General features: G+C 41.3%; 2 protein-coding genes across 5 annotated transcripts; both read left to right on the plus strand.

Annotated features, from left to right (window-relative positions):
• The first annotated feature begins 5,741 nt into the window (after nucleotides 1–5,741).
• LOC123452608 (myb family transcription factor PHL7-like) lies at nucleotides 5,742–10,620 on the plus strand. Of its 4 annotated transcripts, none has more exons than XM_045129288.1 (7): nucleotides 5,742–5,989; nucleotides 7,423–7,554; nucleotides 8,353–8,429; nucleotides 8,519–8,561; nucleotides 8,640–8,697; nucleotides 9,443–9,512; nucleotides 9,906–10,620. In XM_045129288.1, the coding sequence occupies exons 2-7, from the start codon at nucleotides 7,434–7,436 to the stop codon at nucleotides 10,368–10,370; spliced, it is 834 nt and encodes a 277-aa protein (XP_044985223.1). In that variant the 5' UTR covers nucleotides 5,742–5,989; nucleotides 7,423–7,433; the 3' UTR covers nucleotides 10,371–10,620. The 4 variants fall into 4 exon arrangements, with proteins under 4 accessions (XP_044985223.1, XP_044985225.1, XP_044985226.1 ...); XM_045129290.1 differs by having other exon boundaries at nucleotides 5,784–5,989; nucleotides 7,357–7,554; XM_045129291.1 differs by having other exon boundaries at nucleotides 5,784–5,989; nucleotides 7,396–7,554.
• Nucleotides 10,621–13,337: 2,717 nt separating this feature from the next.
• Nucleotides 13,338–14,299, plus strand: LOC123395306 (putative uncharacterized protein DDB_G0287975). The gene is made up of 3 exons (XM_045090291.1): nucleotides 13,338–13,568; nucleotides 13,656–13,866; nucleotides 13,954–14,299. Exons 1-3 carry the CDS (start codon nucleotides 13,407–13,409, stop codon nucleotides 14,022–14,024), a joined length of 444 nt encoding a protein of 147 aa, XP_044946226.1. The 5' UTR covers nucleotides 13,338–13,406; the 3' UTR covers nucleotides 14,025–14,299.
• Nucleotides 14,300–14,518: the final 219 nt, after the last annotated feature.

The following is a 14,518-nucleotide window of genomic DNA, read 5'->3' on the forward strand; positions in this document are numbered from 1 at the left end:
TAAATAACTTTAAGCTAACTCAGTTTTATACTAGGGAATACTCCGTCTGTCCGCGAATAAGTGTGCATATAGAAATTTTAAGACAGATTATAGAGTGAAATAAAAAACTGCATTGGAAAGATGCAAGCTATCATCTCTCTCATCTTTAATTACTCCACACCCAATGAGCTAAGCGCGTGTAAAAAGTAAGGAGACCATGTGTTAAATGTTATTGGTCTTGATTACCATGTGATGAGAGAGAAGCATTTTTTTCTCTACTTTATAGTGCATTGAGAAGATAGATGTATACTTTTTTATGAATAAATTTTAAAATTAAATGTACATTTATTCGTGAACGGAGGGAGTACGTACAAACAAAGTTATCACATACTACTCCCTCCGTTCCAAAATATAAGACCTTTTAGGGATTTCACTAGGAGACTACATACGGAGTAAAATGAGTGAATCTATATTTTAAAATATGTCTATATATATCTGTATGTAGTTTATAGTACAATCTTTAAAAGGTCTTATATATTTAGGAACCGAGGGAGTACTACATTTATCTTGTTCCATTAATTGGTTCGATTGATTCTGAACCGCTCCATTGTTGGCATGAGAGACGAGTGCGAGCACATCGTGGGGAATATGCCGGGCATCGATCCGAAGATTCCTGCAATGGAAACCTCCAAAATCCAAAAAAATACTCTTGCTTGATTAACTTTGGGTTATTGTTGACAACGACCAGCTCGTTTCCAACTTAGTCAGAACCTTATCTTAAGATGAAATCGAGGTTTCTCTCGAACCTTCTCCGTGGATATCCAACAGAACTGAAAACATGTGTGCATTTCTGGTTTGTTGACAAATTTTAGTTTGTCATACGGGAAAGGCCAAAAAAGTAGCTACTAATTGGTTGGCTGCCAAACTATCTGGCCTATGTCTCAACAAATAGTTTGTGTAAAAAAATGTGGTAAGATCAATAAAGTCAAATACACATAGTACAAAAGTATACCCTCTTTATATCAAAATATAAGACATTTTTATACTTACTTTTATAAAAAGAAGTGTTATATTTTGATACAGAGGGAGTACTCCATAAACAATCTCATGAGACTAATTTGGTGTTTTAGATATTAATATTTTTTTGTAGGCTTTTTTTGAGTCATTTTTCTGTAGACTTGGTCAAACTTAAACAAGTTTGATTTAAGAAACAAACCCAAAAATTTAATTATTTTTTAAACGGATGTGAGACTTTTAAACATGCTTGATTTACCCTTTGTAACAAATAGGTTTCTAGTAGTCCAAATGTGAAGGAAATTTTCCTACAAGCAAAACAAAATTTACAAGGAAAATCAAGAATGCTTTTCGGAATACACGGCGGAGCTACATGCAAAGAAAACTGTGTCATGGCCCGCCCATGCCCAAGAGAAAAATTGAACAGTAAAGGTGAATCAGGACATTGAGAGCAAAAAAATTGTGAGTTCCTTCAGCCTGGTTCCCTCTAGCCCGCCCAACAAATTTTGGGTAGCCCGCTAGTCCTACTGTTATAAAATCACGAGTTTGATGAGTTTGATGAATCCGAATGATCTACCACATCTAATCGCATATATTTAACATCTCACGTTGCTACAATGATGTATACATCACATCATCAATAGTTCAGAAACATGTTAATTGTATTAGTCGTAATTTAGAAATGAATTTTTTTTGCGAATGAATTCAAAAACTACATTAATCACATTAAACACAAGAAAATCATGGAATCAACACAAATTATACTCCCTCCGATACGGTTTAGAAGGGACGATTCCGTTTACATGCATTTCCAAGATAGAAGAGAATTAAGGTGTGATATTTATTACTTGATTAATTAGGAGTACTAGTAGATGCATTCCTCGTTTAGTGGTTTTATGAGTTACTCTGTATTATCTTCTTAAATAATTAGGCGTCGTGTGGTTATTGATGAGCACTTGCAATAAAAATTAGAGTCAATCAAGATTCATCTTGATCTCAGAGATTGCTCATGCACGCCTTCTAAACCGTGATGGAGGGACTAGTTAATCTTGGAAATAATATAAATGTCAAACGGAGAGCAACTCCAATGCAGTGATCCAAATCGTCCGTCCGTGTCCGCTCGGGTCAGTATGAACAAAAGTGGAGGCCCAACGCGTCGACCCAAATCCAAAAAGCGTCCACTTCCCGTTCACGCGTACCCATTTCTGACGCAAATTTGGGTCACATTTGGACCACAGTTGGACACAGAGAGGACATTTTCTGTGTCTGTGTCGTCTGCGTGTGCCCGCCCTGACCCACTAGTCATCCATCCACCCACACACGTCTCTTTACTTATTTAATTTGTTGGTACACCCTCACCCATCTCTTTTTTATTATTTTACTGTCAAAATGTTGCCGTCCACTTGCTTCCTGTTGGTTGCATTGACCGACCCATTTTAAAAAAGCGAACACGTATAGACGGACAATCGATCCAAACGGACAAAAAACAAACAAAATGTTGTTCGTTTAGGTCGACACGTTGGAGTTGCCCTAACGCACGTACATTAATCACATTAAACGCAAAGAAAGGAGCAAGTCAGTAGACCAACAAAATGCTTCTCGCTTTTTCCCAAAAAATATATATTCCTATTTTGGGGGCGCCCGTTCGTTTTCAAAAGCACAGCGTATGATGGGTCGGTCGACCATTTTCATGCGTTTGAACGGATCCGCATGCGCCAGATGGACGTGTCCCATCTAATCTGATGCGGGCTGTGGCGCAGGATGGCATTCGGCCAATGGCCGGCCAGAGCTAAGCTAAGCTAGGGTTGGGCCTTTCTGACTCCAGGTGTAGGGCGCAGGCTGCGTGACTTTGCCGCACAATCTTCACTCTACACCTTTCGTGTTCACGATATTACGATCACGGGTCACGAACCATGCACGGTTCATGAAGGCATCAAATTGCATCCATATTCATGAGACACGTCACTAGACCAGTTTTTTTATGAACAAACTAAACCCAGTTTCAATCTTAAAAAAAAGGAGAATTTTTTTACCGATCTACTTTTTCTGTATCTAAATAATTGTAGTTGAAAAAAACTAGTCTAGTTCTTTTCAACCACAATTATTTAGGTACACAAGGAGTTTTCATCGACTGTCGAGATAGTACAAAAAACACCATAAGTAAAAAACTACATCTAGGTACATAGACAGCATAGCGAATGCAATTCTTATTATTGTTGGTATTCGTTGCACTGTCATGATTGAAGATGAATAGATTGAAAGTTTTCTCGGAAAAACGACCACCAAGCAACGACTTCAAATACTAAAACGAGTCGAAGGCACATCGTCGTCATCACTCCTTCCTCATTGAAGACGGACAAACCTTGTTCTTTTTTGCAGGTGAAAATTGTATTACTCACCTCATAGAATTATAATCTTCAACAACTAGCTAGTTGGTCAGTTTCCTGAGGACCAAACCTAACCATGCCATGGTTCTACTTTCGGGACGAGCGGATTTAGTTAAACTGTCACTAACCCTATTTTTAGGATCGAGGAATACGAGTAATACGGGATTCATGAAGACTTGAAAGATGTCTAATTTCTGTAACTAGCAAAGAATAATCTGATCTATCAACTTTTGTAGCCTGAATTAGCTTTACTGTCATAATTCAGTCAATCTCAATGGATATTGGAAGATCACTTCTTTGCAAGGAAAAGGAGAGACCCTCTGTGCATGCATGTAGCTCCCTTGAAGACCATATCTGCACAAAAACAATTTCATAGAGGTCGAGAAAATGATATTACCCATGTTGTCCCTAAGCATCATGCCCATGCAATAGACAATCGAAAAGTCATCGTGATAAAACCTTACATGACCAGCGCACGAGAACAACAAGCACCGCCAATGAAGAGAAGCGTGGGTTAAAAAGATCTAACCTATAGACACACAACCACTGACGAACGAAGACCTGATCCACGTGGATCCATCGAAGACAAACGCCAACCGAATCCCATGAGACCAGCCGGAGACAAACCTCCACACGCCCTCCTAATGATGTTAGATGCACTACTGGAATGGGGGCTAGACGGGAAGAACCTTATTCCATCTTTAGAGAACCGCTACCGACTCGCCTCTCTAAGTAGAACATAAACCCCTGCAATACTAAAAAAATCAAAATACGAAGCCACCCCTCGGCAAAGGCCGGGATTCACCACGCCTCCATGGCCCTAAGTCCATAGAGAACAAGGCAAACCGGCAGTGGCGCCAACGGGAGGCACAAGAAACCCGAGTGTCGATGACGGCTAGGTGGAGGAGGCGGACATGTTGCGTGCGTAGATCGCTTTTTTTTCAAATCAAGTCAATAATTAGTTTGTCTCAAGATTCGCCGTTTACACACTTGTTGCTTTCCTAAAATTAGTGATCAATGTTTGTCAAGTCTTTTCCTCTCTTTCTACAAACCGGTCCCTCATATCCTCTTTATAGGTCGACATGATAGCCTGATCACCGCTTAGACAAGAAAGAGAAGAGAAAATGTGACCAATTGGACCCTTTCACTTTGTCCCATTTGTCCGGGTTATGAGCAAAATCTCATATCCAGCTCATATATGAGAAGGATATGAGGACTCACGAACATGACCTACCCGAAACCACCTTTGCTCTTTTGTTTATTCTATATCTTTTCATCCCCACCAATCACATGTATGTGATTGACTTTCTTTTACATAAATGATGGCTTAAAACCGACATTGTACGGACACACTTGTGGATATTTATAGAGTCAAATCTGAGGAGATCGTAGATGCCATAGCTTAGTACTCCCTCGACCCGAATTACTTGTTCAAATTTGTCTAGAACTCCAGATACAAATATATCTTGGCACATTTTAGTGTTAAATACATCTGTATCTAGATAAATTTAAGACAAGTAATTTGAAATGGAGGTAATGATATCTAGACAGTCATTTTTTACATTTGCCACACATGATTTTCGATGATGTGTAAGACAAATGAAGGGAAGAGAGAAACAATATGTTTGTAAATCTAACACAGTTTGTAACATGCAATGATTTTGTTGTTGTGTTGATGATGTCTGTAATTCCCCTCTCACAATTTGTTATGGCTGAAATTAGACTATTTATAGACAGGTTATTGTATGGGTTGTTTATATCACTATCGGTAGATAGTGGCAGGAGGAAGAATTTTTACTGAAGTAGGGCAGATGCGTGGTCACAAAATAATATTGAGCGTGAAGCTTTTTTCAACTTCAACACGCGTGTAATTTGAAGTTGCAAAATTCAGGGTGTGACAGAAGCCAAATCTCGCGAGATTGCCGCCTTTGCCATCGTCTGCAGATGACATATAAAGATTTTACACACAGTTATTGTATAAAGTATTTGTACATGTCCGTGCTAGGAGCGTTGACAAATAACTACTACTCGTACCAAGTACACCAACTAGTCACTTTGTGAGATAAACTACAATAAAATCGTAAATGCTCATGTACACACAACACACGTACACACACTCATACTCTAGTTATATGAGCATTTCAAAGATATTAAGCCGACACAACATCTTATGTTGAACCTTGATAGATTGGTAACCATGTGGGTTACGCTCGGTTCACATTTGAGAAAAGATTTTGGGATGTAGAAATACATAATAATGCAGCAGTCTATGGATTGTAGGGTGCCTTACACAAAACTTGGTAAGACAAGGACCTAATTGAAAATAGGTGCAAACCAAACCAGTTTGTCTTGGGCAGGTTTGGGCTGCAATCTGGTCCTTCCGAGCCGGTAGCACAGAGGGAGAGAAGGTGGGAGGCGAATCTCGTGGAATTCTCTCTCCACTGCTCGCCGGAAGCCACGAAATCGCCAACCCACGAATCTTCCCTCACAACCAGTCCACACCGCCGCGCCAAGTTCCGATCTTGCCGCCCGAGCTGCACTCCGGCCGTCCCCAGTCCCCCCGTTCGAGCCTCCCGCCGCGAATTCCGCCGGCTCGTCGACCCTGGCAGGTGAGAAATCCTCGAATTTCTTCTTCAATTCGTTTTGGCCGCGGGGAGGATTCACGGATTTTACCTGCCTCGTTTCCCCCCTCTTGCTTGACCCAAGTAGTAGTTTCCATGGGTGGTCGGAGAAGAGCCCTCACGAGGCTGACCACGGTGGGCCCGCCTCCTCTGGGGGGTGGCTGGCATATGGTTTTCCATCAGGTTCTTGGGGCATCGTAGCCCCTGACGACAACCTGCTATGTTTGGCAATCAGCAGCTGTTAGTTATGTTGGGGGTTGCTCATCTTCTTGCCCTGATAAAAGTGTGAGCTTCCATGGAATACATATTTTGTCTCGCTGGCCAGTTGTTTCTAATGAGAGAATAAGAGGTCGGGATCACAAACAACCATCGCCAGGGCTGTATTTTGGATGAGGTGGCAAACTCCTCTACATAGGAGGAGTTGAGAACACAGAAACTCCTGGAGCTATCGTTTTTCTGTATTAGCATTAGTAGGATGAATTGGCGTTTCTTTCGCAAAAAGAACGATGAATTGGCGTTGAGAAATAAAAACTTTTGTTGGAACGTTGGCTAGAGGTTTCTTTGAAAATATCAGCCCCTTTGGTCCATAACGGGGGGAGGTACTCAATTCTATTAGATTATTCACAATTGATGGCCGTCTGGATGACTAGAATGGCTCATTTTGAGCCACCACCTCACCTATTTGTATCCGTGCTGTTTTGTCTTGCTTAGTGGCCATGAAATTGACCTACCTGAGCTGATCCAGGGCCGCAAGCATGAGCACGCGATGGTGCGCGGTCCCAGCTGTGGGTACAAGTATTCCAATATCAGTTTGTGTTGCCTCTGTGACTCGCATGATTTCATTGACCTGCCTTGTAAATAGAACGACCAGTGGAATGATGGGATAAAGGCATTAGCGCCGATGAAAACAGAAAATGGCTGTTCACTCTAGCATTCTTGGTAGAATATGAGAATTTGAGTTTGTTGCTATGGGCAAATGGCATCTTTGTGGTCTGTTAGCGCTCTCAACTCTTATCTACTAAATTGAATTAAACACTCTCCGTTGTCTTAAATTCAATGTGTGGTCAGTCTTCCTTGAAATACCCGGGTTCTGTTTGAAAAATTGCCATACCATATCTTACTGTTTTTGTCTGTCATACATGTTGCAAGCTGGCGGTCTTTCTCAGTAGATAGGGAGTGAAATATGTCATGGCACCTTCATATTAAGTAGTTATATTTTGTACTTTCATCAATGCAAATTGTTGGTGATGCAAGTCAGACTCCCCCTTCTATTAAAATAGCATGGTTCTCTAAGGAAATAAAATAGCTTCTTCTATTTGGCTCCTTATATCATTTTTTCCCTAGATGATGAACAGTATACCCACCAGCACTAGAGTCTAATCGTAGCAACTCAGTCGCTCACCTGCAGCAAATGGAATCAGGTGAAAACAACATGGGCTCGAATGATGGACCAAACAGCAAAGCTAGCTTGGCTGCGAGGCAACGCTTACGGTGGACAGATGAGTTGCATGAACAATTTGTGGAGGCTGTTACTCAACTTGGCGGTCCTGATAGTACGTATCCACACTGCAACCGTGCTTCATTTCTTACTTTATATGATACTGTTTCTTCTTACTGCCTATAATCAGTTTATGGGACTAGATAGTATAGTTTATTTGAAATCTAAAGGTGATATAGTTTTACATTAATTCTTTTATATTACTCCCTCTGTCCCAAAATAAGTGACTTGACTTTGTACTAACTTTGTGCTAAAGTTAGTATAAAGTTGAGTCAGTTATTTTGGGACGGAGGGAGTACATGACATTGTTATCTCTAGTGAAGTTTTTTTAGCATAGTTTGGAAGTACCAGACGTTCTTCAAAGTGATAGTAGCATGTAAATATGATGGCCAACTCATAACATTGTTTCTAAGTAGGAAGCTTATATATGGTTTTCAGCTGTCACGTTAGCTCAGAACAACACCATATAAGCTTGTAATAAGCATGGTTTGGAGTTTAAGGTGTTACATTAACTTTTATTCTCAAGTAAAAGAGATGACATGTATAAGCAACCATGCATTTATATGAAAATGTACCAAGCAAGAAGCCCTTTTAAGTGAGAGAATCGTAGCTTAAATCACTTGGGTGAGGATCTCATCCATCTAAGCAATTAATAACTTACTTTTATCAGTATTTTTATGTTATTATAAAAGTGAAAGGTATGAATGTTATGACTTATGTTGTATTTATCTGTCAGTTATGTTCATTTGTACCTTTATGTGCTACAGTAATCACATAGGCTTATTATGCTTCTGCTAACACTTCTTTTTTGAACTTCGCTTCTGCTGACACTTGAATTCCTCAAATGCAATAGGAGCAACTCCTAAAGGAGTTTTGAGAATTATGGGTACGCCAGGATTAACAATATACCATGTGAAAAGTCACTTGCAGGTACATCTTGTTTAACAGTGCCACTTGGCCTTTAGCAATATTTGTCACTCTTAATTTCTGATATTGAATTCCCCCATTACTGTTTCCAGAAATACAGGCTAGCAAAGTACATTCCCGACTCTTCAGCTGATGGTAGGTGAACACACTTCTCATATACTTGGTATTGTGATATTTGTTTCAGTTCTTCCCTAATATGTATCTCTTGTGCAGGTAACAAGGCTGATAACAAAGATCCAGGGGATTCATTAGCAGGACTTGATGGATCCTCGTATGTATACACATATGACCAGTTATAATCTCCATTAAACAGTAACTTGTGTAAACTGTGACTGGCATGGCATGAGATGCAAGTACTGCAATCTATGCCGTATTCTACAATGCACTAAGAAAATCATCTATCATAGTCAACTCTCTTATTTTACTACCCTTGAGGTTTGCATGCTGCTCGACAAACACATGCTAACTGTGGTTCCTCAGTAATTAGAAACATAAAATTTTTAGGGTGCAACCATAATCTAACTGAAATCTCTCTTATTTTACTACTCTTGAGTCTTGAGGTTTGCATGCTGCTCGACAAACACATGCTAACTGTGGTTCCTCAGTAAGTAGAAACATAGTTTTTTTAGGGTGCTAGCATAATCTAACTGAAATCTCTCTTATTATACTGATGAGTAATTTCTATAATATGAAATTGTTCAATTTATTTTATTCCGTTCATCAATTTTTGGCCTTGAATATCCTCAAGTACACAGATGCTACGCAGCAACGAAAGCATGTTCATATCCATATGTTTTTTTATCTTCCTTCAATTGAAAGATGTAATTTCGTTGCTTTTTGTTGGTTTATCCATGCTATCCTATCAGTAAGGGGCAAGTCTTCCGCGACGTATAGCGACCTTTTTCTTGGAGACTTCAATTTCACTTTTGGAAGTAGTGTCTTTCAGTTGATGCTGCTCCCCTGTTTTCCTCAGTTTTTCCTAGGGGTGTTTGATCGTCGAGCCTTTTTCTTTACAGTGGAATGCAGATATCTGAAGCCCTGAAGCTGCAGATGGAGGTCCAAAAGCGGTTGCATGAACAGCTCGAAGTAAGTCTTTTGTTTTGCGGTCCAAAAGCAGTCCAAAAGCGAATGCTTGTAAAATACTTTATCTGCTGTGGTGAATTAAGAAACGTTGTGATTTTTCCATTCGAAAAAACAGAGAAAATTCTTAGTCGGCTTGAGGCAAAACCCAGGCCGTTCTTAATATCGCTGACTTCCATGCTTCTTGTAGTAATGGCTGCGAAGTCTGTGTTTGAGTCATTGTTTGCGTTTCAGTTTGTAATCTCATTCATATTTCCAAACTTGCAAATCAAGTAAATAGTTAGGTTTAATTGACCAGATGCATTAGTTGCATGCTTGCATAGCGGTAAATTCATCAACAACCGACAGTTATATTAAGTAGAGATCAATGATAAGATGTGCTGATAACACTTTCTTCAGGTACAAAGGCAGCTGCAGCTGCGAATCGAGGCACAGGGAAAGTACCTTAAGAAAATCATAGAAGAGCAACAGCGTTTCGGTGGTATAAAGTCTGAAACACCTGGTGCAGGAGCTACTGTCACAGCGTCGAGCGATCAGTTCCCTGACTCTGAGAGGACAGATCCCTCGACTCCTGCACCCACATCTGAATCTGCATCTCAGGGTGCAGCTTTCAAAAGAGACAGTGGAAGCCAGACCGAAGCAATCAAGAGTCCATGTCACGATGAACCGCTGCTAACAGCAGATTCCAACTGTCATCCCGGTTCTCCTACTCTCAGTCCGAAGCACGAGAGGGCAGCAAAGAGGCAGCGAAGCAGCGACGCCGAGTTCCCGGAGGCCGAGTTGTCCCTTCCGCAGCATATCTTTGAGTCGAGCTCGGGGCCGGAGTTCCAGCAATGTTCGGTGCCCTACTTCTCGGGTCATTAGCCTCCCGGCAACGACATTTTGGCAGCATCTTAGAATGGTGTCATCTAAAGGGGATATGCTGTTGTATGTTGACATAAATTGTTAGGTGTTTTCAGGTGGTTGTTTACATGATGCATACTTACACATGACATCTATATCTCGCATTCTTAGCGCCTTGACTTGTAACCTTATTGGCAGATGAGTTGACAGTTTGGGTAGGGGGGTTGGTGGCCACTGTTAGCCTGTTTTTACATGCTATGTTTTCTACTCTTGTTCTTGAGTCTTGACACCAAGTTTATCTTGCTATGCTATTTGTTATGAGGGTGATTGATGATCAGAAACAACACAACTACCAGTGTTTTCATGCCAATTCCCCTTTTTTAAAGTGTGTACTTCGTACAAAATATAATCATAAAAGTATACCACCAAAAGTCTAGACAACATCACAAGTCAACATCTACAAACTTCTATGAAAGAGCATCTATAAACTTGAAACTACTCGTATGCTCTCTCCATTTGGACATATGTATCTCAAGGTTTACTTTGGCCATCAATAGAAGTATGGAAACGATAAAATCAGAACGTTCGGATTTTAAGCATGTCAATCTAAACGTTTTCCATACCAACTTTAGTTCTTGCAAGGTTGGCAAAAATGACAAATTTCTGACAAAAGAACAAACTGGGAAAAATTCGTCATATTTAAACAACTAAAGTGGACACCTCGCGACAACTAAAATGATCATGAAAAAACGTTTGAGATAACATACTTAAAATCCGAACGTTTGAGATTTATCGGGCCCCGAAAGTAAATACTACATGAGATATTTGCACAAAAGCTACCCCCTTAGTCTGTAATTAACTGTTGTTGAAATGAGTGCATCTGTACGCTGAAATGCGTATTGTCATAAAAATGAGTGTATCTACACACTGAAATGCGTATTTTCATAAAAATGAGTGTATCTACACACTAGATACACTCATTTCAGTGACGGTTAATTCTAGATGGAGATTGTATGTCATTAGAAACTATTTTGTACATATGAATTCAACGATATTTTTTGTGGCATCTGTTAATTTGATGATACAATTCAAGCTGCTCTTCTGCCTGGCATTATTGTGCCTCTTGATTCATCTTTTTTTCCGGAGTGATGGCGAATATTAGTGTTTTGACCTTGTTAGAGCATTTACATCCAGACTTGTCAAATATGACCCCTTAAGGCTCACGGACGCACTCGGTCAGTGATTGGACGTGTCCGTTTTAAGCCTTTTTTTTTGTTCACACAGCCGTACTTCTTATTTTTTTTATATGTCTAGTCACTTACACATGATTGGTGAAGAAAAAAAGAAAGAAATAAAAGATTGAATAAAGAAAAAAAGGTGGTATGGGATGGGGTTGCGTCGTACTTGACGGACTGACCAGACCTGTCCGGACGCGTCCGCAAGCCCTCGTATCGTCTCCAAATTTGAGAGGGATTTGAGGGATGCCGGTCAGTCCGGGTGTTTAGGAGGAAAAGTGAGGGGTTCGTTTGAATCATTTTTTTTAATCGGACACTGATTAGGAAGGCATTTCGAACGTTCGAGGAGGATACATAGGGTCCTGCTATAGATACTCTTGGAAGACTTTAGTACAATCTGAATCCTTTCAGCACGATGTGATTGTTTTGGACGCCAAGCATTGTGGCATTTCTTCCCAACATAGTCATCCAAACTTTTACCATAATTTCTTCCTTGAATACATAAGTGGCCGCGGGGCAGGGTTTTCAGGAACGCCACAAGCCCTAGCTTTTCTTCTCGGCGCAGAAACGACAGGGCTTGCGGAGTTACCAGCAACGCCCCTAATTTGGTGTTTCTGCTCTGTAGGATGTCAACACCTACTCGGCCAGGCTCGTACTATTTTTTTTCTTACGAAAAGCCACACTACGGAGCAGCGTCGCATCTGGGGCTTCCGGTGCGGCGGCCCAGCTAATGGAACATTAGTACGCATGCAAAATTAGTACTCCCTAGATGCATACTCATTACTTTAAACAGCTTGGACATGCATCGGCAAATTCCTCTTTCTTTATTATGCATGCATGCAATGACGTCATCAAGATTTCCTTCGATGTTTGAAATTCAAAAAGTTTTATCTACAAAACCGTTAATTCAATTAATGATCCGCTTTCACCACTGACTTTTTCGCGCGAGATCTTCAAAACTAGCTCCCATGTCGATATGTTTCGATAACTTTCGTTTTCTTCCTTACTTGCCAGATTACTATCACTTACTTGTCATATTATTTGTTACATAGTTCTCACATTAAATCAACTTGGTTATCAGGTTTATGAATGTTGATATACCCCATTAAAAAACTTGATTCATTATACTTGTGCTGCTTTATGCATTTATTTGTTTGTTATTAGTATTTTAATACCCACTTTTTAGCTTCACATAACATTGCAATGCTTAAAAAGTATAAAAATATTGTCCTGATAACTATGTATAACTATTGTGACAACTATACATCCGTAAGATGACATAAATGTGGCAACTAGAAACGACGAAAAAAATCAACGAAACATGTCAATATGGGATCTTATTTTGAAGGTCTCATCGAGACGAACCTAACGGTGAAAGCGAATCTGAAATAAAATTATTAATTTATGAGATAAATCATTTTTAAAATTTGAAAAAGCATTTAATGCAATGATGTAAGCATGAGGTGAAAGATTTTTACATGCGCATGGGGCTGCGGAAGCCGCTGCATGAAAGAGTTGTGATGCGGCGCTTCTCTTTATAATTTTTCAAGAAAGAATCCCTTGTTTCATGGTTGGCTCGACTAGGGCGAAATTATGTCTACATAATTATAGTTGAAAAAAATTAGTTTTCTTCGGCTATAATTATTTAAGTAGAGGGGGGTATAAGGGAGCGAAATATTCGGGGGTGTTTTGGCGCGAACTAATCGAAGCACATGGGAACGATATGGGCGGGAAAGCAGCCCGCCAACATCCATCAGAAACCCTCGGCTAGCGATCTCCCTCCTCCCCTCTGTCTCCGCATCCGATCCGAGGCGAGGCGGCGATGCAGATCCAGGTCCGGTGCGGGTGCGGCGAGGCGGCGTGCCCGGAGTGGGCGGTGGTGGAGGTGCAGGGCGTGCTGCAGCCGCAGCCCTGCTTCTCCGGCCGCATCCAGGGCCTCCACATCGGCCGCCTCTGCTCCACCTCCTCCCCCCCGTCTTCCAAGGCAAGGACCGCCTGTCTCTCCCTGCATATCGATCTGGTTTCTTGATTTGGGTTTGGGGGATCTTCACGGCGGTCTTGCCATTGCCAGGGCGGGTACACCTTCACCATCGGGTACCATGAGCTCGCCGGCTCCAAGGTGACTCTCAAGAAGCCCCTGCTGGTGCTGAGGAAGAAGAAGAACGGCAAGGGAGGTACCGGCGAGCTCGGCCAAGGTGGACCGGCGGAGGTGGAGCTGGAGGTGATCGGCATCATCCGGCACAAGATCCTCTTCAAGGACCGCCCCAAGGCTCTCATCTCAAGTAATCACCGATCCAATTTCCATTTTCACCACAATTGATTCGGTGGAAACTTTGCTCATGGCGTGTTTTTCCGGTTTCCTCCTGCAGAGCCGGTGCCGAAGGAGAAGAAGGCCCTGCCTGCAGCGGCGACCCCATCAACCGTGCCTCCCGCTTCCTGAAGAAGAAATGAAAAGTTTGTTAAGGATCTGAAGCTCCTTAGGATCTCTGATTGTGCCTGTTTGTTTCCCCTGCCACATCTTCTTCTTCCACCATTGTTGTGCTTGTGCCATATAGCAGCATGAATTTGCCGTCGTTGAAGCACTCCAGTGAGAAATTAGCACAAACGCCTAGCAAACTTGTGGGGCTGTTTGGGTCCACTGCTATGCGTATGGGAACCAAATACTAGTAGCTTCATATTGCTTATATTCTTGTGGCGCCAGGTTCATTTTGCTTATCTCCCGACTTGTGCATCTAGAGGATACTACTCAAATACTCCTGCAGTATAATTTATCATGTTTGAAGTACAAGATATGCCTAGCATCGGAGGTATTAAACCATGAATAGAAAAGGAGATTAACGGGGAACACACCGTCTAGGAGTAGCGGCGGAGGTTAAGATCAGATCAGACCGTGTAACCCTGGCAGGCGAAGTTCATCTTCATGTTTCAGACGCC

Source organism: Hordeum vulgare, chromosome 5H (assembly GCF_904849725.1).
Source record: "Hordeum vulgare subsp. vulgare chromosome 5H, MorexV3_pseudomolecules_assembly, whole genome shotgun sequence".
In the NCBI taxonomy this organism is placed as follows: domain Eukaryota; kingdom Viridiplantae; phylum Streptophyta; class Magnoliopsida; order Poales; family Poaceae; genus Hordeum; species Hordeum vulgare.

What these genes read in the sequence shown, in the direction of transcription:
- LOC123452608 (XM_045129290.1), top strand. Translation starts at nt 7,413, where the DNA reads ATGGAATCAGGTGAAAACAACATGGGCTCGAATGATGGACCAAACAGC. An exon ending in ATGTGAAAAGTCACTTGCAG is followed by an intron (nt 8,430 to 8,518) that starts GTACATCTTGTT and finishes TACTGTTTCCAG; the next exon opens with AAATACAGGCTAGCAAAGTA. An exon ending in GGTTGCATGAACAGCTCGAA is followed by an intron (nt 9,513 to 9,905) that starts GTAAGTCTTTTG and finishes CACTTTCTTCAG; the next exon opens with GTACAAAGGCAGCTGCAGCT.
- LOC123395306 (XM_045090291.1), top strand. Translation starts at nt 13,407, where the DNA reads ATGCAGATCCAGGTCCGGTGCGGGTGCGGCGAGGCGGCGTGCCCGGAG. An exon ending in CCTCCCCCCCGTCTTCCAAG is followed by an intron (nt 13,569 to 13,655) that starts GCAAGGACCGCC and finishes TGCCATTGCCAG; the next exon opens with GGCGGGTACACCTTCACCAT. An exon ending in CCCCAAGGCTCTCATCTCAA is followed by an intron (nt 13,867 to 13,953) that starts GTAATCACCGAT and finishes TTCCTCCTGCAG; the next exon opens with AGCCGGTGCCGAAGGAGAAG.